This window comes from Heloderma suspectum, chromosome 2 (genome assembly GCF_057233095.1).
Source record: "Heloderma suspectum isolate Gila_16-S chromosome 2, 16-S_ref, whole genome shotgun sequence".
Taxonomy (NCBI): Eukaryota; Metazoa; Chordata; class Lepidosauria; order Squamata; family Helodermatidae; genus Heloderma; species Heloderma suspectum.
In genome coordinates, this window is record NC_139459.1 from 336,847,841 (window position 1) to 336,872,032 (window position 24,192).

At 50.1% G+C, this 24,192-nt stretch overlaps 3 protein-coding genes across 7 annotated transcripts in view; 2 read left to right on the forward strand and 1 right to left on the reverse strand.

Moving 5' to 3' along the window:
* WDR6 (WD repeat domain 6) overlaps window positions 1-7,011 on the forward strand; it is a 23,376-nt gene extending 16,365 nt beyond the window's left edge. For 3 of the 4 annotated variants that reach the window (XM_084840618.1, XM_084840620.1, XM_084840619.1), the window contains exons 3-7: window positions 1,498-3,943; window positions 5,446-5,541; window positions 5,838-5,954; window positions 6,127-6,245; window positions 6,519-7,011. In XM_084840618.1, the coding sequence (XP_084696744.1) occupies window positions 1,498-3,943; window positions 5,446-5,541; window positions 5,838-5,954; window positions 6,127-6,245; window positions 6,519-7,006 (3,266 nt within the window). In that variant the 3' untranslated portion in view covers window positions 7,007-7,011. Of the gene's footprint in view, window positions 1-1,497; window positions 3,944-5,445; window positions 5,542-5,837; window positions 5,955-6,126; window positions 6,250-6,518 lie in introns of all 4 variants that reach the window. The other variant, XM_084840621.1, reaches the window with a different exon arrangement.
* DALRD3 (DALR anticodon binding domain containing 3) overlaps window positions 5,921-24,192 on the reverse strand; it is a 25,477-nt gene continuing 7,205 nt past the window's right edge. The window contains exons 6-13 of one of the 2 annotated variants that reach the window (XM_084840630.1): window positions 21,024-21,094; window positions 20,445-20,503; window positions 19,971-20,053; window positions 18,373-18,496; window positions 16,278-16,336; window positions 15,097-15,210; window positions 13,903-13,971; window positions 5,921-6,087 (exon numbers count right to left, since the gene is read on the reverse strand). In XM_084840630.1, the coding sequence (XP_084696756.1) occupies window positions 5,980-6,087; window positions 13,903-13,971; window positions 15,097-15,210; window positions 16,278-16,336; window positions 18,373-18,496; window positions 19,971-20,053; window positions 20,445-20,503; window positions 21,024-21,094 (687 nt within the window). In that variant the 3' untranslated portion in view covers window positions 5,921-5,979. Of the gene's footprint in view, window positions 6,088-11,934; window positions 12,718-13,902; window positions 13,972-15,096; window positions 15,211-16,277; window positions 16,337-18,372; window positions 18,497-19,970; window positions 20,054-20,444; window positions 20,504-21,023; window positions 21,095-24,192 lie in introns of those variants that run through there. The other variant, XM_084840631.1, reaches the window with a different exon arrangement.
* LOC146355081 (uncharacterized) lies at window positions 9,240-11,543 on the forward strand. The gene is made up of 3 exons (XM_084840646.1): window positions 9,240-9,542; window positions 10,472-10,583; window positions 11,053-11,543. The coding sequence occupies exons 1-3, from the start codon at window positions 9,270-9,272 to the stop codon at window positions 11,541-11,543; spliced, it is 876 nt and encodes a 291-aa protein (XP_084696772.1). The 5' UTR covers window positions 9,240-9,269.

A 24,192-nucleotide genomic window follows, 5' to 3' on the forward strand; every position in this document is an offset into this window, starting at 1 on the left:
AATTCTTCAAATGGTGGACCAGAATCCCCTGGTGAGCCACCAGACTCTTTTGACAGTGGGCTTTGGGAAACAATGGCTTAAATCCAGCATCATGCAAGCAGGCTTCCCTTTGCTTTCTTCCTCCCCGCCGCCCCCTGCATACCTTCCAAGCCTGCTTCAGAGGGTCCTCCAACCCTCCAGGGCAGATTTGGGGACTGCAGGGGGAGGGGGAAACCATTCTGCCAGTGGTTTCTGTTCTGCTGGCGGACAGCCAGGGTTGGATACAACCCATTATGTGAAATGTGCCAAATATCAATCCATAGCCTTGATAACGCAGTAAAGCCAAGCGCAATCCAGTCTTAGGCTTGTCTCTAAACCATGTTTCTGCCCAGCTGAACAGACAAACGAAAGAGGGATTGAGGCAAGGGACACTGAAAGAATATTGTGGCCGAGTGGTGAACCACCAAGGCAAAGGAGAAATAAGCAGGAACCCAGAGCTCCTGCAGGCCTGTTGCTCAGGACTGAGAAGACTGCTGACAGGAAAATGTTATTGCTAGACATTACAGGAAGGGCACCAATCCTTGCACAAAGCTTCTGGTTTCCCTTGGTGTGTTTTATTAACTTCAGTTGGTAAGCCATCTGTGACCTTATCTAGGGAAAGTAGACCTGGCCTCAGTTATGCATGCCCAAGTTACATCCAGGCTAGACTACTAGGTGTGGGGCTGTCTTTGAAGGTAACTTGAGAACTTCAGCTGCTATAGAATGTGGCCACTCAAGTCACATTCTATAGCAGCTGGGCCTAGACCATCAACTCCTGTTACACTGGTCCTGTACCAAATGCATTGGTTGCCAGTGCTTTTCTAGGCCCAGATCAAAGTGTTGGTTTTGACTCTAAACTGTTTGGGTCCAAGTTATTTGTAGGACCACCCTCCCCTCCGTGCTGTGTGTTAAGATCCCAGCCTCTGCATGCTGGCCTGCCACCAAGCTCAGTAAGGTTGGTGGGTATAAGAGCTTAGGCTGTCCCAGTGGTGGCCCCATGGAATTCCCTCCTGGGAGATGTATATGGCTGGCCCCATCAGTAGCTTCTTTTAAGAGGGTTTGAAAAACTCATCTCTTCCCCTTGGCTTTTAATTTATTTTTGTGCTGTTGGATATTTTGAAATTGTGTTTTATTGCAACTGGGGTTTATTTAAAATTTTTATATTTAATATGATTTAATTAATATGCTTGTTGTATAGTTTTTATGTAAATAAATAAAATTGTGGGTGACACGATTCCAGGGAGACGATTCAGGGGAATGATTCCAGGGGCTGTAGTAGCAGAAAGGCTGCATCTGGAGCAGCACCACATCTGGCCTTGAGGTATCCTTCACGTTAGGAGCAGACACTGCTCATGGTGTCTCCGGGCTGCTATGGCGGTTGTGTTGATCATGTTTGTGAGGGTGGGTGCTTTTGGGCAGAGGATGTGGCACTTCGATGCTATTTCGTCGTGGTGATTCTGGACTCTTGTCCTCTTGCAGGTGAAGGGCCCAGCATAGCCATCTACACCCTGGAACCTGACACCGCCCAGTCAGTCAGATGCTGTAAGCGGGTCCTTTCGAACCATAATGTCCATGGTATCAAGGAGCAGCAGAACGTGGCTCCAGGAGTGAAAGGATCCACCACCCTGGCTGTCTTTGGAGGCAAAAGCCTTGTGGTTGTAGGGCTCACCTTCCAGGATGGCACAGTGAACCTCACCGAGCTCTTTCCTCTCTGTGAGCTGCATGACTGGATCTGGGACCTGCAGTGGCTGAAGGGCAGCGCTGAGACACCCAACTGCATGGCTTTGGCCTTGGGCCACAATTCTGTGGCCCTGTATGACTGCCTTGGACAGAGGGTCCTCCGAGAAGTGCACTGCCAAGAGAAATGCATCCTCTACTCTGCCCACTTGGTTAGGGACAGCTGGGACACTTTGGTGCTGGTGGCTGGCACAGTCTTTAACCAGTTGGTGCTCTGGGGTGCAGCTGACCCAGCAGATGACATGGGCAGGATAAAGCCCCGGAGCAGGATCAGTGGGCACAATGGTGTCATCTTCAGCATTTGCTTCCTGGAGAGCAAAGGCATCCTGGCCTCCGCCTCGGATGACAGGAGCCTGCGGTTGTGGGGCATCAGTGACCTCAGATCCGCCCCTGATCAGGTCCAGTGCTTGTTGGTATGCTATGGGCACCAGTCTAGGGTCTGGTCGGTCAGGCTGTTGAGCGACCACATCATCAGCATTGGAGAGGATTCGGCTTGCCTCGTGTGGAACTACCAGGGCGAGATTGTCCACAGCTTCAGAGGACACAAGGGCCGTGGCCTTCGGGCCGTGACTGTGCATGAGGGGTGGGGCTGGGTATTCACGGGTGGGGCTGATTCTGGCATTAGACGCTGGCAGCTCAAGGGACACAGGGCCGATGGGAACAACCTCGTGCAGCTGGACTTCCCCTCACCTCAAAGAAAAGGATCCCCCAGAGCAGTAAAACTGCTGGACGTCAACCATCTCCTTGTCCTGATTGACACTGGGGCTCTCTACACCCACGACTTGACCTCTAAAGCCTGGATGTTAATCCTGGAGGATGCTGCCTATCGGTCTTACAGTCTCCTGGCAGTGTCCGAGCTCGCCAGCGGCAGTGTTGTGTGTGCCATGGGCAATCTGTCAGGACAGGTCAAAGTATTTCCTCTCTGCAGCCCTGCACAAAGCAAAGAGCTAACGCTGTGTGAGGGGAAGGTACACAGCTTGAGTTGGTCCTCCTACCCAGGACAGGGGCCCAGCATGTGCAGCCTCTTCGCTTCTGGCTCAGCCGGCACTCTGCTATGGCTGGAGGTCTCTTGCTGCCCACGTGAAGGCGTGACTGTGGCGGTAAAGCAACGTTTCCTCCTGCCGCTGTCCAAGCAGCGATGGCACACGTGCACCGCCTTCCTGCCCAAGGGAGAGTTTCTGCTTTGCGGGGACCGCAGAGGCTCCCTGATGCTGTTTGCGTGCAGGTCAGCTCTTAGGCTGGAGGAGGCATCAGGGCGAGAAGCGTTAGGCTGCTCTGGCTCAGAGGCGATCTGTGCGTTGCCTGGGCTCGCTGTTCCCATTGGAGGGGAAGAGCCACATGCTGACGGCCCCATCTCTCTGCTCTTTGGGCTTCACGGGAAGCTTGGCGTGACCTCCGTAACCTGCCACGGCGACTTTGTCTACAGCACGGGCCGGGATGGCTGCTACCGCCAGCTCCAGGTGCACGGCCGGCAGCTGCAGGCGCTGAGGAAGCAGAAGCCGTGCAAGGGCCTGGAGTGGCTGGAAGAGCTGCGCTTCGGCCCGGGCGGGAGCATGTGGGTGCTTGGCTTCCACGCTGCCCACTTTGTGCTCTGGAGTGCCAGCAGCAATGAGACGCTGCTCTTCATCCCCTGTGGCGGTGGCCACCGCTCCTGGAGCTACACCCGCTGCCTCTCCGCAGAGACCTTTGCTTACGTCAAAGCTGGGGATGTTGTGGTGTACCAAAGCAGAGATGCGCCTAATGGGCAGCGCATCCTCAAAGAGTCTTTGCACGGACGGGAGCTGACATGCATGTGCCATGTTGGAACTTTGAGAACAGCCAAGCAGGAGCTGGTCAGCATCCTTGCCACAGGAAGCGAGGACAACATGGTGAACATTCTAGCCCTCGGGGTGAAATCTCGCTCGGCGACCCAGCTAGCGGCTATTGGCGACCACATTTCAAGCGTGCGAGCTCTGGCTGTGGCTGAGGACAGTGCCGCTCAGCCAGGGGCGGGAAGGATCTCCACCATGCTTTTCTCAGCTGGCGGCCGGGCCCAGATTGAGTGCTACCGATTACTGCTCAGCCCTAACCATGGCTTTAGCAGCAGCGTAGCCTATCAGCTGGTCCATGTGGCATCTCATCGCCTAGATGAGCAGTGGGACCGCATGAAGAATAAGCACAAGGCCATCAAGATGGATCCAGAGACGAGGTACCTGCAATGGCCTTTTCTAGTAGTTGATTATCTTGGGCAGGGTCATGGCTTGGAAGAAAAAGACAACCTGCACTGGGGATATTATTGATGCCCATATAGGGATGTGAAACCTGAGCCTTCTGTAGCTTCAGGGCTAGGCTGATGAACTGCCAAATCACACACAGACATATGTACAAAACCATTCGCTTCCAGTTGGTCTCAGAAATAATTTTCATGGCCATTCAGCCTCTTGGGCATGTTGTAAACCAAGGGTGGGAACCTCTTTCAACCCGAGGGCCAAATTCAATTTCGAAGAAGCTCTTGGGGGCCACGTCCCAGTGGTGGGCGGGGCCAAAGGCAAAAGTGGTGGGGTCAAATATACCAAAAAATACCCGCATATCGTAGCTTAGAGCTCTTACTGTCAGTGACTAAGCCTTAGGAGAGGCATTTCAGCCTTTTAGAACAGGGGAAGGGAAACTGCCCATAAGCTGGGGAACTACCCAAAGACCGGTGGTTGGGGGAAAGGGGTGGAGCCTTGGGAAGGGGGCATGGCCTACTGGGGAGCCCCAGAGGGCCAGATTTGGACCCCAGGACTGAGGTTCCCCACCCATTATAAACAGTCCCTAAATAGTATGGTCAATTTATTGCTTAGGTTGTGCATAGGTGTTCTCTTGGAGGTTGAGGTTTTTCAACCTGGTTTGGTTAATAGCGCTCAATGTGTGCCTAGAATTCTGCGTGAAATAGATATTTGGCAGCTAGAATTGCCCACAGAATTCTGCAAAGTTTGGGGTGGGGGAAGGGCTGCAGAATGTAATATTTTTTTGTTTTTTTATACATGGACTTGTGCTGAAAAGGAAAAAATGGGGAGATGCTGGGCATTAGGAGAGCACTACAGGTTTACAAATAACAGGACAAGACTGGGTGCTGCGGGGAGGACTGTTGCTTTGAATTCTGATTGCTTAGCAGATAGTCCCTGAATATATTAAAAGTTTTTTTCCATCTATAAGGAGGATGACTAGAATCATGCACTTTCTTTAAAACAAAACCAGAAACAGTGATACTTAACATGGAGCTGTGTGTATTCCATGATTCTGCGACAGCACCATCCAAGCTTACAGTTTGGCACCAGCCATCAAGTTCTGCATCCTGATAATCTCAGCTGTCATGTTTCTAGCACTCAAGGCTGCAGTACTCTGCACATTTATCTAGAAGTAAGCCTCACTGAACACAGTGGAACTTGCTTCAAGGTAAACCTTCACAGAACTGCTCTGTAAGGCTGTGAAGGGAAGTTGGAAAGTATACAAGCAATGCCTTGTGGAACCTCAGAAGCCAGACTGGGGGGCACTGAACAGGAGTTCTAGAAAGGATGGGAATGATTGCTGAGTGTGTAGCAGGCACTGCTGTATAGCGGGAATGTCACTTTCTAGCTTGTTTAAGGAAGTTTTTCATTGCTCTGGGTATGGAAGCTGCCAGCAGATGGAGAGTCCCAGAGAGGGTGAGTGACGTCTTCTGTCTTCCAGGTATATGTCTATTGCGGTGCTGGCCGGTCCAGAGGATGCAGAGCTGCCTAGTCCCTTCCTCTTCCTAGCTGCTGCTTGCAGTGATGGATCTGTCCGGTAAGAAGGGGTCCTTTGGGCTCTTTTTGTTGGGCACCTGGAAGGTTGGAATGGGCTTTGCCTGCCTGCCAGGCAAAAATCCAGAGATTATGAATGAGGATAGGAGGAAGAAGGACAAGAGGAACAGAACATGGACTGGTTGGTGTTTAAATTTCCTGCTGCAGCACTTCCCCCAAACAGGAGCCAGAACATAGCTGCAGCCCTGGGTACCCATACAGAGAATGTGTCACCTGTGCTCTCTTTAGCCTCAGAGCCTCCTCCCCTCGTACTGACTATCTGTTTGCATGTCTCTTTAGGCTCTTCCTGCTGCTTGAACAAGCCCAGAAGCTGTGGCTTGTGGCAGAGTCCTTTCACCATCAGCACTGTGTCCTGAAGGTCGTTGCATTTGCACACAAGACTGCTGGCAGAGGAAGGTGAGAATGGAGCAGCTACATTCCCCTAGTGTGCCTGTGGGTGCATCTCCCATGACTTGTACAGACTCACACAAAGAGTTACCTGAACAGTTGGAAACAAACTGAAGGGTTGGGCTGATCTGGCTGCGAGGACCTAGAAAGCAAATTTTACCAATGCATTTTTCTTTCACAGGAGACACTTTTTGGGCAGTGCAGCCACTGATGGGAGCATTGCATTTTGGGATATCTCTCCGACCCTTGACCATGCAGCAGAGGCCATAAAGGCAGGAGACAGAGAGATGGGGCTTCTCAGTAGGTGATCGTATTGACTGTCCTGTTTGTGCACCCGTAATGCTCCCTAGTTGTTTGTGATCCTCCCACACATCCTCTGTCTTGCAAGGTTGTTACCTGACAGCTCTGGTCAGCTTTGTGTTCCCCTCCAGACTTGTACATTTCCACTGTATTGTATTATTGGTTTGCTACATTTATACACCATCTTTCCATAAAAAATGCTCAACTAAAATTGTGGCAAACAGCAATAGAACCCCCAAGAGAAAAATAACCAGGGCCCTCTGTGCTTTTCAGCTCTGGGAACCCCAGTCCTGACCATTCAGGCTCACAGCTGTGGTGTCAATAGCCTCCTTGTCCAGGAAATGGCGGACGGGCATTTCCTTGTGGCCAGCGGCAGCGATGACGGTTCCATCTCTCTCAGTGTTATTGATGTGATTGCTGAAAGCACCATTGACCAGGAAGCCGCTGCTGGGACCAGCCTCCGTCTTGTGAGCAAGTTCTCCAGGCTTTGCGCTCATGCAGCTCACGTGACCGGGGTGCGATTGTTACGCCCCGACTTCCTTCTTTCTGTTTCTGTGGACCAACGTCTGACACTCTGGCACCTTGGTGAGGACAAACTATCTTTTGTGTGCAGCAGGTTCTGCCACGTGGCTGATGTGGCCGCTCTAGAGTGTTGGGAAGCTGAGGAGCGCAGCTACCACAGTGTGATATGCGGCCAGGGCCTGGAGGTCCTCCGTTGCCATCTGGGGTTGCAAGGTGCAGAAATAAAGGACTGTGTATGAAAGAGCGTGAAGTGCATCATTGCCTTATTCAGTTGGGATGCCAAAGAGTAGGAGTGACTGCCAGGCACATGGAGGGCAACTGGGTGACTGTACTGAGGGCTATAAGACTACTCCGGCCCCAGCTTCAGGGGAGGCCGCTTCTGCAAGAGCCATACAGATACTATCCCCCATTATCATGTCACATGTCTGCTCTCCTTCACTAGTAGCTGTCTGGTTAGAGGGCAGTTGCATCCCAGTTTAGCAGACTGTCCATGTTTGAGATGCTGAATGTGATAGTAACCCATGCTCATCTGGTGCCAGTCCCTTTGCCTTCACCAGTTCGATAACTGAAATTTACGGATATGTCCTTTCCTTATGAATAGGTCTTGGTTTCTAGCCTCATCTTCTGAAGACCTAGGAAGCTGCCTTAGAGGCCAGGCTCAACCATTTATCCATCTAGCCCATTGCTGTCTACTCTGACTGGCAGTTGCTCTCCAGGGTCTCAGGCAGAGAAGGGTCTTCTGCATCCCCAGCTACTTGATCCTTTTAGTTGGACATGCCGGGGATTGAACCTTCGGCATGGAAACTGTGTGCTCTGCCCCTGAGCTATAGTCCCACTCCTGGTGGTGGCCTTCTCCATCATGGTGCCCTCCAGATGTGTTGGGCTACACCTCCCTGCATGCCCAGTGGTCAGGAATGCTGGGAGTTGTAGTCTAAAACATTTGAAGGGCCCCAGATTGGGGAAGGCTGAGTTATGGTGTCCAAATGGTCCTTGTTATCCTCCCGTATAAGCATCAGTAATACATTTTTGTAATCTGGCACACCCACATTTGGGAAGCACGGATCTGACTGGTCTGGAAAACAGAATCCTGAGCTGTGGGATTATGGGACTTGTAGTCCAACACATCTGGAGGGGACCAGGTTGGGGAAGGCTGCCCTATGGAATGTTGATTCTGTTTGCCTTCCAGCCCCACGGGCTCATTCCTCCAGGCCAGGGTTGAAGATGAGGGTCAGGTGGAACCCTTTCACACAGATTTGGGGAATAGCTGGTCATATGTTGCCAGCTGTGGCCTGAGCCCATAGATCCCACCTCCTGTGGCAGAGAAGGGTTTCCTCCTGCTGCTGCATGAGGGAGTCCTGCCTACAGACTCAGAATAGCTGTTACTATTATTTACCTAATCACTTGAGTGTCAGGTGCTGGTTAGCTTAATGCATCTTCTGCCTACATGTGCATCCACTGACCGGCAGCTTCTTAAACTAGCCGGATGGAAACTGTTTTGGAAGAAGCACCTTCCTTGATTCATAAAGCCGGACTGGGATAAGAACATAAAATGAGCCCTGCTGGATGAGACCAAGCGGCCATCTAGTCCAGCGTTCTGTTCATACAGTGGCCAACCAGCTGTCAACCAGGAAACCACAACCAGGACATGAGTACAACGGCCCCCTCCCACCCATGTTCCCCAGCAACTGGTGGACATAGGCATACTGCCTCTGGTACTGGCGGTAGCACATAGCCAGCAAGCCTAGTAATGGGATGGACAATCAATCCCATGAGCCATGATCAGGCCGGGCAGTGGGATGCAAAAGGAACACCCTGGAGGGGCCATAAGGAAACTGGTTCACTTCCTCTCCCCGCAAGCACCACAGGGGACATTTGGGTACATGGGCCATGTAGTCCTTTGTTTGCCTGCCAAGGTTTCCCATAGCTGTGAGTGCCGCTTGCTCTCCCATACAGATGCTTCCTCCCTTCAAGCCGCAAGTCTGCCTGAGTCGGGGTCTTTCACGCCTCCACTCTCGCAGGTATGGCACTAGCTACGCTAGCTTAGGTCTGGGGCACCTCTTCAGGGAGTCGGATGTGCTGGGCTGCAGAGCAAGCGCCTGGCCTGCTACTCAATAATTCAGCACGTGAGCTCCGGCTGGGGTTACTGGCTCCCCAGCAGCTGCATGCATATTTCATGGCCCAAATTCCAGCAACCGGGAGGCCGCGCCAAGGCCCCTTTGTGTGGCGCTTCAGCACGTGGGTGCTCCGATCATGTGCTGATGGTTCCCAATGGGCTTTGGTCTGTTCAAGCTGCTGAACTCACAGTGAACCAGAACGACATCAGCCCGCGCCCCACAGCCTGTGGGATGCACCTGGTGGCGCTGGCAGAGGCCCCCGAGTAGCAAGGCTTGGGCTCTTGTCTGAGAACAATGCCACCTGGGCTGGGCCTCTCCAGGCACTGCGTTCAGCACCTTGTAGTCGCCGCCACCTAACCTGGGATGCGACAACTAGGTCAGCTCAAAGATGCCACTCCAGCCACGCTTCGCCCCCAAAGCCAGGCAGAGGCGAGTCGCACCAGAAGAACCCGAGCAGATGGTGCCCTTGGAAGCCATGGGCATGCTCCCTTCAGTGGCCAGTGCTGCAGTCCGAGGCTCAGCCCTGCCCACAGCAAGTGTCACCACCCACCAAGGCTGTGCCATGAGGATGAGCGTGACACCGGCCCTTAGGAAATGCCAGGGCCCTGCGCAGATCAAAGACAAGCCTGCCAGAGGCAAGCGCACAGGCTGGCTGGAGAAGGTATGGAAAGCCCTAGAGGGCCTGGTGCTTACTGGTGGAGAGATGATGACGATGAGTAGGTCTAGGGTGGCAGGATGCAACGAAATGTCAAAATCACTCGACATTCAGGATAGCAAATTGAACCAGGCTGCTCTCAAATACTATCTTCCACAGTACAGCTGGGTTACTGGTCTGTAAACTGTGGAGACCTGGCTCCAGGCCTCTACTTGCCAATTGTTCATTCCTACCCTAGAGCAAGGTAACTGGGATATGCATGATGCTCACAGTCTGAGCAGGAGGAAGAAACTATCTGGAGCTGCTTCTGGATGCCTCTATGCTGCGGGAGCAGTTTGGCTTACTGGTTTCAGGGGCAGATGGGAGGAGAGGACTGGCCACTGCAAAGGCTGAGCAAGGAGCATGTTGGCTGAGGCTGAGATGCATTTGCAGGATCATATGAGAAGCCCCGTTTCCACTTGAGTTCCATTAGGAGAGCTGCTGGAGGATACAGACAGAACCGTATTATACATGCTGTAATACGGTTCTGTCTGTATCCTCCAGCAGCTCTCCTAATGACTCCTGCCCCGCTCTCCTAAAGGCATGCTTTTTCCAGACGTTGTTTTCACCTGGTTTGCTTGCATTCTATTCAGAATGGGAAGTAGTACAAACATTGCTGCTAGTATACATTAAAACTAGAGTTACCCATCAGTAAGCAAGGGAGTCTGGGGTCTGTAGGTAGGGCAGTCCTTTATGCATCTTCCAGGGTGCTCAGTAGCTATGGGGCTGCAGTGTGCTGCACAGCAGAGTTGAAAAAGACTAGCGTGTGCACACATCATAGCTCAAGAGTCACAACCCATCTTGCACCGATTTGCAGTCCCTACTGCTTTCTTGAGCTACACTCCACACACACAACTTACCTCCTGTTCTTTCTTCCTTCTTTTTTGCATGCCCAGGTAGCAGTGGCAAACAAGCACCAGAATAAAGTGGCTCCCAAGACTCCACTAATCCCAAGGCAACACAGGACAGCTCTCCCACAGATTCCCAAAGGAGGAGACAAAGACTCTGGTGAGGCTCTGCTCTCTGACCCCATCCCCTCTACTGGTGGCATTACAGAGAAACCAGCCTCAGGCTAAAGCAGGCGTGGGACTCCCCCCCCCCCAATATATTTTTTAAGGAATTTGGGGAGTGGGCTAAAGCTCCTTTGCTGGCATTTGGGAGGCGGTTGTGCCTCTGCAGGGGGGAAGGCAACAGCTTCTAGTGCTGCTCAACTTTGAGACTGACATTCTGTCACTGGTGTCTCAAGAGCACACTGGCTGTCTACATGGGCAGAAGGGCCTGAGTGAGCAGAAAGATAGCACCTGTGTCCCTCACAACCAGTGGGCTTCTCTCACATCAGTCTACCCTTCCCCAGATATCCCCAAGGGAGCCCCTTACCCTCTTGGCTGTGCTTGAGCCCAAGGCTTGTGCTGAGTTGCTCTGGTCCTGCCACGTGCCTTCGCTAACACTTGCTCTGCTCCCCTTTCTCCCGCCTCAGCAACACCAGGCCAGCAGCTGCCAGGTCTCCCAGCCTGCTCCTCCTCCCGTGCCAAAGCGGTCCCTTTGAGCAATCATGACATGATGCCCTGGACTGGGCCCTCTCAATCCGAGACCTCCTTCCATGCCTTTTTCAAGCCTCTGGGGTCCTTCTCGCACAGTGTCCCTTTCTCAGCAGCAGGCACTCCAGGCTCCTGCAGCTTCTTCCCAGAACTTGGAGAGAAGGCCCCAGTGGTGGAAGAGGAGCAGAGGAGGATGGTCAGGCTGCTCCAAGGCAAGGCCAAGCAGAAGGTCCGGAGCAGAGCCGTCCTGCCCAGTCGCCTCCAGCATAAGTGGCAGGAGATGACGCTGCCCCCGGTGCCCGACATCACCAATCTCAACTTCAGCAGCAATTTCACTTTCTCATTCTTTGAGCTGCCCCCTCATCAGAGCCGCCAATACTGGGTGCAACGCCAGCAGCTCATTTGCCTCCTGATGAAACAGCTGCAGTAACGAGGGGAACTGCGGCCAGATGAAAGACTTGGAACTGCCACCTTGCAGTCTGGCTCACAGGAAGCCCTGCTGGATGCACCCACAGTCCCCAGAGAATGCGACTTCCTGCTGTGGCTGCTGTGCCAACAGCACCCAACAGGCACAGCAGGGCAAAAGGAAGTGGATTTTTACACACGCACAGACACACACACACCACTTATACTGGTTTGCCCCCCTTCTCCCTGTAGTAGTATCTCAGTGCCTATTGGCTGATGACAGCAGATGCTGAACAGCTTGGGTATGCTGGTGATTTCCCAACCTTCTTTCCCTGTCCTAGCAGCAAACAGACAGCATAACCTTGAGCCTCTGCCCACCTTGTGATATTCAGTCTATGCAATCGACACAGATAACAAGATTGCCCTGCTACACGCACTGTATTCTCTTCTCCTCAAACTGCAGTCATATATTTCTGTACATATGTGTGTCTTAGTTTATTTACAAACTCTTGTTTCCACTGATGGTGCCAAAAATTCTCTGTAAGAGGGTAGGAATATGGCCTAGATGGTGTCAGCCATTTCAGAACAGAATAAAAACAACCAGTGAGCCACCATTTACATCCATCAGCTGTGCTTTCTTTTGGCTTGCTCAATTACCCTCCTTTTCCCATGCCTTACACTTACGGTGAGCAAATGGGAAGGACAAGAGCAATGCAATTCCCAGAGTACTGAACTTGCCCGCTCCCCCAGTACACTTTGTTATTGTTTATATTCCCAGCTGGAATTTCACAATTTTAGTTCCAAAGAATCTCAACAGGCCCGTCACCACCAGGAATCTATCTGCTCTCTGCTTGGGTCTTCTTTCCAGCATCAACTAGGGCAGTTCACTTCAAGTCCAAAACATCAACCCTGTCCTGAAAGGTTATGCTCTGCTGGATGACAAACAGGAACAGTACAAGTCTCTCCCCATTCTCGATGGTGTGACTGTGCTGTCCGCTCTTCTTCACGACAGAGCTGGCCATCAGGACAGCTGACATGGCTCGTCTATGAGTGCCACAGCAGGCACAAGACTGGCTTGCTCAGATCTGGCTAAGAGGAGGCAGGTGGAGGGTGGCCAGGGCACAGTGGAACACTTCTCGCGCTGCTCTCATCAGCTGCAACCGGGCAAACATCTGGCTGAATAAATGGGGGCGTGGCTCCTGTGTGGGGCAAAGATGATGGTCGCAGTGTCCCGGCGGCAGCAGCAGGTGTAGCTTTCTAATTCTCAGGGTGCTGGAGGAGGGGGTTGGGTCTTCCCCTTAGTCCTGGCAAGTTTCCCGTTGCCTGCCTGCCTGCCTCCCCATGGCTGGCCTTGGATATGGTCCATTTTACCACACAGACCCACGGTTGTCCTTCTGCGAACAAAAGGACTCCTCCCACCTGTGGAAGGCTTCCAATCCAGCAGAGCATTTCTGCTGATGAAATGGGGCAGGGGAGGCAATCTCTATTTTCCTCTTCCTCCTGCAGTCTCCCCTCCCCAGAAAATCTGCTGCAAAGGGTCGGGGGGGGGGGGAATGAAACAGTGGGGGGGAGGTGGCACTTGGAAGTTGCAAAAGCAGGGGGAAATTGGCCAAAATAGCCTCCCTCTCCTTTCCACAAGCAGAAACACTCTGAGCAGAACTTTGCTTCAGTAATGCTCCTGCGGGCAGAAAAGTGCCTGGATCCAAGCCACTGTTTAGAACTGATGGCAGAGGATAACCTGGCGGATATGCAGCAGGAGAAGAGCTTTCTATGCTGTGGGCAGCAGTGACCGTGATCTCAGCAACACTCTATGGGCTATCAAACTGGTGTTTATCATCCAAGGAAAAGGCTACCCAACTGCTGACAGCTGTGGAATCAGGCTTGGAAGGTTGATCCTTTAGCCTTAGTCAAATTCTTGAAATCTTAGCATCTCCTTAAAAAGAAGCGTCTCGTTTGCAAAGCTGCAATGAATCATTGTAAGGGATGGGAACAGAAGTGCCTGTGAGCCTTCTGACCCTGAACTACCTTCCCCTTCCCCACAGGCCTTGAAGAAAACGCCATACCTATGGAGCATATAATATAGGATTGAGGTTTCTATTTTCACTGGGTACAATGCTGCCTTTACCATGGAGAATGAATTGATGATTGAAATCTGTGTCACAGTATCTAGCTTGTGTGCTCCACAAACAGGTGGACTGAATCCAGATTTAAGAATTCAAATTCAGTTGAACTTAGGCCTTTTCCAGGTTTAACTGACTCATAGTAAATCTACCTTTTTGAATCTATATTCATCATGATCAGAGAGCCTAAGCTGATGCAATGTGGACTTACAACTCACTAGATATACTGCATACCCCTGTATAGCTCAGCCACTGTACACTTACCCCCAGAATGTGCACTCGGTTGTAGTAGGAACTAAAATCCATGCTCAGTCGGATCAGGAACCTGCAAATCTAAAACAGAAAGCAAAGCAATTTCATGTTCATCCGTTCTTCAAAAGGGGGAAGCAATGCAACTAAAATCAGCAAACTGGATGCTGCTTTATACCAAGTCGGACTCTCAGGGCTTTCTACTTCAACTGGCAGCAATGGTACAGGATCTCGTGCAGGGGTCTCCCCAAGTCCTGCTGTCCAAGGTCCTTGTACCTGAAGATGCCAAGGGTTGAACCTGGGGCCATTTACATGCAAAGCGTGGGCTGTACCACTCCCCTGTGGGCCCTGCCCATGGCGTGTTTCCTGAGGGGCCCCCATTCCACTATAAACACACTTTGTTCACAGATTTTAGATGAACTTAGAATGGTAGGCTTATACCTGGGTGCACTTTGCAGAGCAACCCATCCTTGCCAATTTAGCCAGTACCCTAAGCAGGACAGTTTCTGGGGAGGCTATGATGGTGCAGAAGTATCTCCCCTACTTGGAGCTAGAACATGCAAGAACTGTGCCTAGCTTAATTGTAGGGGCTCCACAGGGTTCTTCTATATCCTGTAGAACAGAGGTAAGCAACTTGGTCTCCTCCAGATGTTCTGGACTACAACTCCCATGATCCCTTATCATTGACTATGCTGGTTGGTGCTGATGGGAGTTGAAGCCCAAAACATCTGGAGGGCACCACATTGCCTACCCCTGTTCTACAGGATATCAGAGTAGAACTCTTTAGCAGAGACATTTGGCAAGTGGCTGGTCTGAACTACTGAAATGCCCATTAGGTTAGTATGTAGAATATGTTCTTACTATCCCATTAGTGGTCAGGCTGCGACATATCAGATCTGAGGTGGCATCTCCTGCCTGCAGTTATATTCAGAATTACTATGAACTTTTGCAGACTGAGCTTCAGGATGGCCAGTCCTATTATGACCTGGAGACACTGCAACAATATGTCTCATCTTCCAAAGCATAGCACCCGCTGGTCCACTGCCCTGCAAATGAAATGCAATTGCCAGGAGTGGGGAAAAGAGGCAGCTACATCCCACAGCATGCCGGAGAGGTGCATGCACACATACACAGGGAAGCCAAACTGCAGGAGGGAAGGAAAAGGCGGCGCAGTAGTCTTGCCCTGCCATGTCTGAAAGCTCAGCTCACCATCTCAGTGCCAGCTGTGATCCTGAGCCCACCACTGGCGATGGGGAGCTGCATCCCTTGGCTCAGGACCTCCTGGAATGGCAGGATGCTATTGAACAACAAGAGCCATTCACCCTGGGGAACAAGCAGAAACCTGTGTGAGTCCCAGCAGAGTCTATCCTGATGAGGACCACTGCTCGCATGGAAACAGCGATTTTTGCTGCATTAGTTAAACCAGGGGTGCAGGGCCTTGGGGCCAGGAGCCAATCCCAGCCCACCTGTGGTTCCCATCTGGGCCGCCAGGTTTCCCCAGAGGGCCATGCCCCTGGCCTCACCCCCCCTTCCCCCAACCACCAATTGTTTGGTGGTTTCCCGGCTGTTGTGCATTTTCCCCCCATTTGGAAAGGCTGAAAATGCCTCTCGTAAGGTTTAGTTGCTGGCAGTAAGAGCTTTACGCTAGAATATGCTGGGGGGGGGCTTCGATCCCATCCACCACCGGGAGGCAGCCCCTGAGAGCTATTCCGAAATGGAACTTGGCCTTTGAGCCAAAAAGGGATTCCGCACCCTTGGGTTAAAGCCTCTCTCCCGTGGTCTCGATGAAGATCATCGTTTCCCTGCTGCTAATAGCTTGGCTGCTTCGGGATGGCTGGAGAGGGGTTACGTTAAAACCTCTACCCCCACCCCCAATGATTCCAGTGAAGACAGCAGACTGGGGACAGCAAACAGCAGCGCAGGAAAAGTGATCTCTTCCCTGTCACCCACCTGATCGCTGATCAGCTGGGCAGCAGGGAACAGTGAGCGGGGCTCCCTGGGGCGCATAGAGCCTGCAGGCCACTCACCTGTGCAGTAGACCAACCTTCTTTCCCACACAGAGGATTAATCAGCAGGGAGGTGAGCAAGCAAGGGGATTCCCAGTACAAGAACCAACCACCCTGCAAGGACTTATCTGAGGTGTGGAAGCTCTCTGTGGTACATGGTGGTCTGGATTGCACACACTGATCTGTGCCAGTGAACTGTCCAGGACCTATCTTGTATTATGGAGTTGGGTGAAACAACCCTTTAGTCCCTTCCATGCCTTCTAAACTATGCCATATCATGGCCCTGCTAGCAAAATGAACTTTCCATTTCCAACACATCTGATACTCCAGTTGATCCTATAGGGGTAGCCCTCCAGACCTGGGTCTTTGTACTCCTTTGCTCACCTCTTCCCTTAGAGAGAGGTAGTTCAGCTCTGATGGTACGGGAAAGGCTGGGTACAGACCTGGAATTGGAGGACAGGGATTCGTTACCACAGGAGCACAGGGGGACTGTTCAGCATTGGAGGCAAAACTGGCCAACACACGCAGGAACATCTTACACAAAAGTCTGTTGTGTGATGCAGTGCTGGCTACACCGGGAGTCAGGTTTTCTGCACCAGAAATCTCCAAATCTGGCAATCTAAAGAACTAAGCAAATTAAACCAACGTTCCTAAATTTGCTCAATTTTAAAAATTTATCCTAACTGAAAAATGATCATAGAATAGTAGGGTTGGAGGGGGCCTATAAGACCATCGAGTCCAACCCCCGGCCAAGTCAGAGCATCCCCGACAGATGGCTGTCCAGCCTCAACTTGAATGCCTCCACTGTGGGAGAGCCCACTAGGTAATTGGTTCCATTGTCGTCTTGCTCTAACAATCAGGAAGTTTTTCCTGATGTTCAGCCAGAATCTGGCTTCCTGTCACTTCAGCCCATTATTCCGTGTCCTGCATTCTGGGATGATCAAGAAGAGATCCTGGCCTTCCCCTCTGTGACAACCTTTCAAGTACTTGAAGAGCGCTATCCTATCTCCCCTCAGTCTCCTCTTCTCGAGGCTAAACATGCCCAGTTCTTTCAGTCTCTCTTCATAGGGCTTTGTTTCCAGTCCCTTGATCATCTTTGTTGCCCTCCTCTGAACCCTCTCCAGTTTGTCTGCATCCTTCTTCAAGTGTGGTGCCCAGAACTGGACACAGTACTCCAGATGAGGCCTAACCAGTGCTGAGTAGACGGGAACTAGTACTTCCCGGGATTTGGAAGCTATGCTTCTATGAATGCAGCCCAAAAGAGCATTGGCCTTTTTTGCAGCCACATCACATTGTTGGCTCATATTTAGCTTGTAATATACAACAATTCCAAGATCCTTCTCACTTGTAGTGGTGCTGAGCCACGTATCCCCCAGCTTGTAACTGTGCATTTGGTTTCTTTTTCCTAGGTGCAGAACTTGGCATTTATCCCTATTAAATGTCATTCTGTTGTTTTCTGCCCAGTGCTCCAGTCTATCCAGATCACTTTGAATTTTCTGTCTTCCACGGTATTAGCTATCCCGCCCAATTTTGTGTCATCTGCAGATTTGATCAGCATTCCCTGCACCTCCTCCTCCAAGTCATTAAGAAAAATGTTGAAGAGCACTGGGCCCAGGACTGAGCCCTGCGGTACCCCACTAGTTACCTCTCCCCAGTTTCAGATGATCCCATTGATAAGCACTCTTTGAGTCCAATTCTGTAATCAACTGTGGATCCACCGGATCGTTGTTTCATCTAGCCCACTTTGAGCTAGTTTGCTCATCAGGATATCATGGGGCACTTTGTCGAAAGCTTTGCTGAAGTTGAGGCATATTATTTATTTTGTTTTTTGGGCAGTTTTAGGAGTTCTAAGGCAGAAAGCGGATGGGGGAGATGCACTGTGTTTTTGGAGAGGAACAATATATGTGCAATAGGAAAAAGGGTCTGGGGACCATAGAGAAGGGCATGCGGTGCGTAAGTATGCCACCCTCAGCCACTGGAACCACCACTCACACCCCTTCTTGTTTCTGAATCTTTGGGAGACACCGTATGCATCTTTCAAAACTCACCTCCATCATCACGAGGCCCCAAATGAGAATGTCAGGATTCTGCATACGGCAGAAGTTTAATGCCTCAGGCAAGCAAAGATTATCCTATGTGACAACTGGGGGATGGGCTGGTTTGAGAGCTATAAGATTTGGCCGCTCCATCCCATGACTGAGCCTACCAGGACCCACGGGGACCTTCCCCACAAACATGAAACACCCACATATTGCTCCTCTCCCCAAACCCCACTATGTATCCCTTGCTCTCTCCATACTAGTTCAGCTCCACAAACAAGAACGTTGTTTCTTTGCCTCCTGGATCAGACAATCTAAGTGCTACTCCAGTTTGCCTGGGCAGAGTTCAGAGCCTCATTCAGAAAAAGCCCAATCACTAATCAACTCACCAAGTCAGAGGCAATGCGGCATGGCCTTCATGGAGGGGAAACAGCACTCACCTTGTTCTACTGCCCGCTGGTATGTTTCAAAGAGTGTGGCAAGGCGAGCACAGTTGTACATCACAAAGGCTCCACTTTTGGTCCCCTTAGTAGAGATGCTGGTCTCCTCCATGTCCAAGACAACCTGAGGGGGCAAAAAAATCAACTCCCCTGGGAAAGAATCAGGCAGAGGATGTCTGATCTAGCTCTGCTCTCAAGAAGATCCTGGCCTCCCCACTGCAGAAGACCTAGGGGCTCCTTGTGGAAGAGGTGCTCCTCTCCTCAGACTCACTCATGGAAGAGGTACTCTGATAGTCAGCCTACAGAAGGCTAGTTTTATTCATGCATTTGTAACTGTTCTTTCTTCACTGCCCGTCACATCCAGAGGCCTGCAGTAGCTGCTAAAGCCACCGCTACCCAAAAGCAGACAGTTTCAGTCTTCCAACTCATTCTAGATCATTCACTCTTCTTATACTATATTATTATATTACATTATGTTAATTACATTTTTATTATTACATTTCATAATATTTTCATATTAAACCCCACCCCAGTGTTGCGGTGCCAGGCTCTGTTCGCTGTCCCCATGCCTGTGCTCCTACTGACCCATACAAAAAGGGCCTGTGCCACTCTTGTGAGGGAATAAGACATTATCAACCGCTATGACTCGGATGCTATATACTAATTACCATTTCCTTTATTTATTTAATTAATTAATTAATTTCTATGCCGCCCAATAGCCGAAGCTCTCTGGGCGGTTCACAAAAATTAAAACCAAACAGCACACAATAAAACAATATAAAACATATATAACATTAAAACCACAGTATAACAATACAACCAGAATAAAACCTAGCAGCAGTGCAGGGATTTAAAATACAGATTTAAAACAGCAAAGCTAAGTTTAGAAAGCTAAAATGCTAAAGTGCCTGGGAAAATAAGAAGGTCTTCACCTGGCACCAGAAAGAATACAGTGTAGGAGCCAAGTGAACCTCACTAGGGAGCTCATTCCACAGCCAGGGTGCCACAGCAGAAAAAGCCCTCCTTCCAGTAGCCACCCGCCTCACTTCCTTTGGCAGGGGCTCACGGAGAAGGGCCTCTGAGAATGATCTTAAGGTCCAGGCAGGCACATATGGGAGGAGGCGATCCTTCAGATAACCTGGCCCCAAGCAGTTAAGGGCTTTGAATGTTAATACCAGCACTTTGAATCGGGCCCAGAAATGGACTGGCTTACATCCCATGCTTCAGCCTCCTCTGGTTAGTTAGTAGTTGGGATGTATATAGAGAGCTGGATGTGCTACTGTGCTACAGTCCACAAATCCTCAAATCTAATCCCCTGCTAACAAATTCTAGATTCAGAATATATTATATAAATATGCATACATCTGAATAAAATATATTGTCATTGTAACACAGCTCACTCCGCTTACGCTGGATATGTTGGCATGAACAATTTTGTCTAATGTAACCATAAACCTTAGCCAATGTTATCCATAGGAAATGGTTATCCATAGAAAAATCCATATTCCAGGTTGTATTGTATGCAGTTGAAATCAAGCCCAAATTTCCTTCTGAGCGACTGCTGACAAGGGGCACCTTAAAAAGACTCCTCTGTTTACCTGGTTCTGATGGGCTGTGCTCAGTATCTCAAATCGGATGGCAGCTGATGTCAAGACATTGACTGTTTCAGTCCAGGTGTCATCTGCAGGAAGAAGCCAGATTTTATAAGGCCCACATTTACACCTCAAAATGGAGGTGGAGCCGAGGCTGTTGTATCTTTCAGTGAATTAAGGGCCCATAGAGGTTCCGGGAGGAAATGCATTGTTTGACATTGTCAAACGGGCTGGACGAAGAGACTGAAAGGCTCAAGGAGACTCCCAGTAACATCTTGCAAGCAGCTGGGCAGAACATCTAACAGAAGCGAGCAACAAACCCAAAATATAGCTCCTCCTGCCAACAAAAATAAGCTGCCATCGGACAGGAAGATGCACCCCCAACATTGCCAGTAATAAGAAGCATCTAAGCCTTCAGAAAGAAGCAGAGCAAAAAAAGAGATGAAACAACACCCAACAAATGATAGGGCAAAACATTACCTTGAGAGAGGTCTCCATACTTCAGCACTGACGCCTCATACATCTGGGAGTGCCGCAGTCTGTAAGGGATAGGTGAGGAGGGACCGTGTAACTTGTGTGTTCCGTATAATGCCAACAATGCCACTGGAGCTAAATTAAATGTTGAATAATAGAAGTGCTAATAATGAAAGGAGGAAAAGGACAGCCCACCCACAGCCTGTGCAACCATGCTCTCTCATATTCACTGATCACCATCACTGATATGCCTGCCTTCTGTTTCTCAGAGCATTCTCAGCTAAGCTGGTGCTTCCACCTGGAGGACTGGAGCCCAAGCGCACACAGGGCTCTAGAAACGAAGCTATGTATCCCAAGACAGGGGTGAATGCGTGCACAACACCACAAACCAGTCGCATATCAAGTGTAGTCACAGTGTAGTGATTGCCATTCATGACAAGCTAATCTTCAGTGTTCAGGAAGTAAGTGCAGGCAATGGTGTGCTATCACCAGCTTGCCCAGCATCTTGCAGAATGAAAAGTGCTCCATTGTGATTAGCAAATGGATCCTGTGTGGGGAAACAGCTGGGGGAGAATGGTAACTTACTGGAAGTATTGAGGAACACTCATAGGAGAGGCAGCGTGGGTGATTTTCACGGGCCCACAGACAAGGTGTTTCTAGGGAATAACAAGATACAGAGCAGTAGTCGTAGCAAGCAACCTCCTGATATGGTTTGCTTTACATCAAGTGCCCTTCACTTTTGCAAAAGGATGACAACATATGAAAGAGCAGGAATTTATGTCACAGGAACAGGCACTGCAACTATGAGATTCTACCAAGGCCTTTATTAATCTGGCCTGTTTTCTCAGAAGGAACAAGCAATTATAGTGACATCAGAGATGGTGGGCAGGCCTCTTTGCTAAGGAAATAAAAAATGTGACACTTGGAATAAATTAAGCAGAGAGAGACATTTGCTGATTTTGGAAGGCTTTATTCCGCTGCAGAGATTTACCTTTTCAACAAATTTGAGACCCTTCTGCGAAAGAGTTTCCTGAGATTAAAGGGGGGGGGGGAATTAAAGGAGGAGGAACAGTGGGGCTCTGGAAGAGAAGGAAAAGGAGTGGTGAAAGGAGGGAACAGAATCGGGAAATGCAAGCTCCAGTTTCTAATTGCCATGAAGTGGCTGTGAGCTCACCAGGTGCTTCTGAGAGCTCCAACTGAACTAGGGGTGTGTGGCCTGAGTACTCCCAGCAGCTGAGTGGGCAGGAAGCTTCAGTCTGTTTCCCACCTCCCAGCTGAGCAGAGCAGAGCAGAGCAAGCTGCTCCAGGGACTACAGAAGCAAGCAAGCTCCCAGAGAGCGAGCGACCAGAGCGAGTGAACAGGGGGAGCAAACAGGAGTTGGCCAGGGGAGTACGGCAGGGGAGGTCAACGGGGATGCCCCTAACATTTTTTTTTATTTTTTAACTAACTTTTTTCATTTATTTGTCTTGTAACACACACTTCCACACCAGTGGGACTCTGCTTTTAACCTCTACTGAGTAGAGGAGCAGGCACAGGCTTGTCTAGAACAATCACAAAGCTAGACACAAAAAGGGAAAAGAGGCAATGGAAGGACAGGACTCTCCAGTGGTGGTGACCTGCAAGGTGTGTGCAGTGTTTATTTTCTTGCCTGAGAACAACATGGCCTACACCTGCAACAAGTGCAAGTTGATCACGCTGCTGGAAGAAAAAGTAAGTGGACTGGAGCGGTGACTGTCGACCCTCCGGGGAATAAGAGAACACGAAGAGTTCTTGGACAGAATGGGGGAACTACAGCAGCAAAGGGAAGACCAGAAGCTTGAAGAGCAACAGCAAGATGAGGTAGAAGTGGGAAATGCTGAGGAGAAGAAAAATGGAGTAGAGGATACTCCTTGGAAAAGGGTGACAGTTAGGAGAAGAAGAACTAGATGCCACTCTGCACCAGTGGAAGCAGTGGAGCTGTGGAACCAATTCCAGATACTTGCAGATGAGACTGGAGGACAGCCTGCAGAGGAAGAATCACAGGGGAACCTACATGAGAGTGAGCAAGAGGCTGAAGGTCAGTCAAACAGAGGCGATGAAACCCAGGCCTACAACAACAAGAAGAGAAGAGTGGTAGTAGTGGGAGACTCCTTGCTGCGTGGGATCGAGACCCAAGTATGTCGTGAAGACCCGTGGACTCGTCAGGTATGTTGTCTCCCGGGAGGATGGATTAGAGACATGACTGAAAGGTTGCCTGCTCTTATAAAGCCCACTGACAGGTATCCCTTTCTTCTCATCCATGTGGGAACAAATGATACCGCCAAGCGGAGCTACGAAGAAATCACATCAGACTTTGAAGCTTTGGGAAGGAAACTCAAGAACTTTGGGGCCCAGATAGTTTTCTCATCCATCCTTCCAGTAGTTAGAAGAGGGATAGAAAGGGAACGAAAAATACTCCCGGTGAATGACTGGCTACGAAGGTGGTGCCGACGAGAGAGATTTGGATTCTGGGACCACGGCCTATACTTCCTGGAAGATGGGCTGTTGGCAAGGGACTGGTTGCACCTCACAAAGGATGGGAAGAATGTGTTTGGCCACAGCATGAAGAACTTCATCAGGAGGGCTTTAAACTGAATCCTACGGGGAAGGGAGATGTAATGTTGGGGGTGACAATGGACGTAGGCACATGCACCGCAATGGAGAGAACAGCTCTGATAGCGCCCAATAATAGTCTTCACACACATGTAGAAAAAAGCCAGACTATGAAGCACATGGTCTTCAATGTCTATATACTAATGGCCAGGGTATGGGAAACAAACAGAATGAACTTGAACTCTTAATTCTGCAAAACATGGCCCCTCCAGGAAATTCCCAACTTGTGTGGCGGATAACTTCCTCCTACAGAAAGTAGAGGAAGGAACTAGAGGATCGGCTGTCCTTGACTTGATCCTAACCAACAGAGATGACTTAGTGGATAAAGTAGCAGTTACAGGAACTCTGGGAGAAAGCGACCATGTTGTACTTGAGTTCTTGGTTCTAAGGGAAGCAAAAGCCGAGTGTAGTCAAACGCGTACCCTGGATTTTAGGAAAGCTGATTTTCATAAACTCAGAACAATGATCAGTAAGCGACGCTAACGAGAAAAGGAGTCCAAGATGGGTGGGAGCTTTTAAAAAAGGAAATTCTCAAGGCACAATTACAAACAATTCCAACAAGAAAAAAAAGTGGAAGACAACAGAAGAAGCCAATGTGGCTTCACAAAAAGCTTAGGGATTACCTGAAAACAAAAAAAGACACATATAGGAAGTGGAAGGAAGGCCAAGTAACAAAGGAAGAGTACAGGCAGGTAGCACAGAATTGCAGGGATGGTGTCAGGAAGGCTAAAGCTGAGAACGAGCTGAGGTTAGCGAGGGATGCTAAAAACAACAAAAAAGCTTTTCTTCAGCTACGTGCATAGTAAAAGGCAGTGGAAAGAAATGGTGGTTCAGCTATTAAATAAGGATGGCAAAATGATAACAGATGACAAAGAAAAGGCAGAGGTGCTCAATTCCTACTTTGGCTCAGTCTTCTCCCAAAAGAGGGTCAATGACCCCGCTGGCAAAGGCGAAGTACAGGCTGAAGGGGCAGAATTACAGCTTGAGATTGACAGGCATATGGTCAAGGAACACCTAATGACTTTGAATGAGTTCAGATCTCCAGGGCCAGATGAATTGCATCCTAGAGTAATAAAGGAACTGGCAGAACAACTCTCAGAACTGCTGTCTATTCTCTTTGAG

Bases quoted from the DNA above. Each gene is read 5' to 3' on its own strand.
- LOC146355081 (XM_084840646.1), top strand. From the start codon at position 9,270: ATGCCACTCCAGCCACGCTTCGCCCCCAAAGCCAGGCAGAGGCGAGTC. The intron at 9,543-10,471 runs GTATGGAAAGCC...TTGCATGCCCAG, and splicing joins GCACAGGCTGGCTGGAGAAG to GTAGCAGTGGCAAACAAGCA. The intron at 10,584-11,052 runs GTGAGGCTCTGC...CTCCCGCCTCAG, and splicing joins AGGAGGAGACAAAGACTCTG to CAACACCAGGCCAGCAGCTG.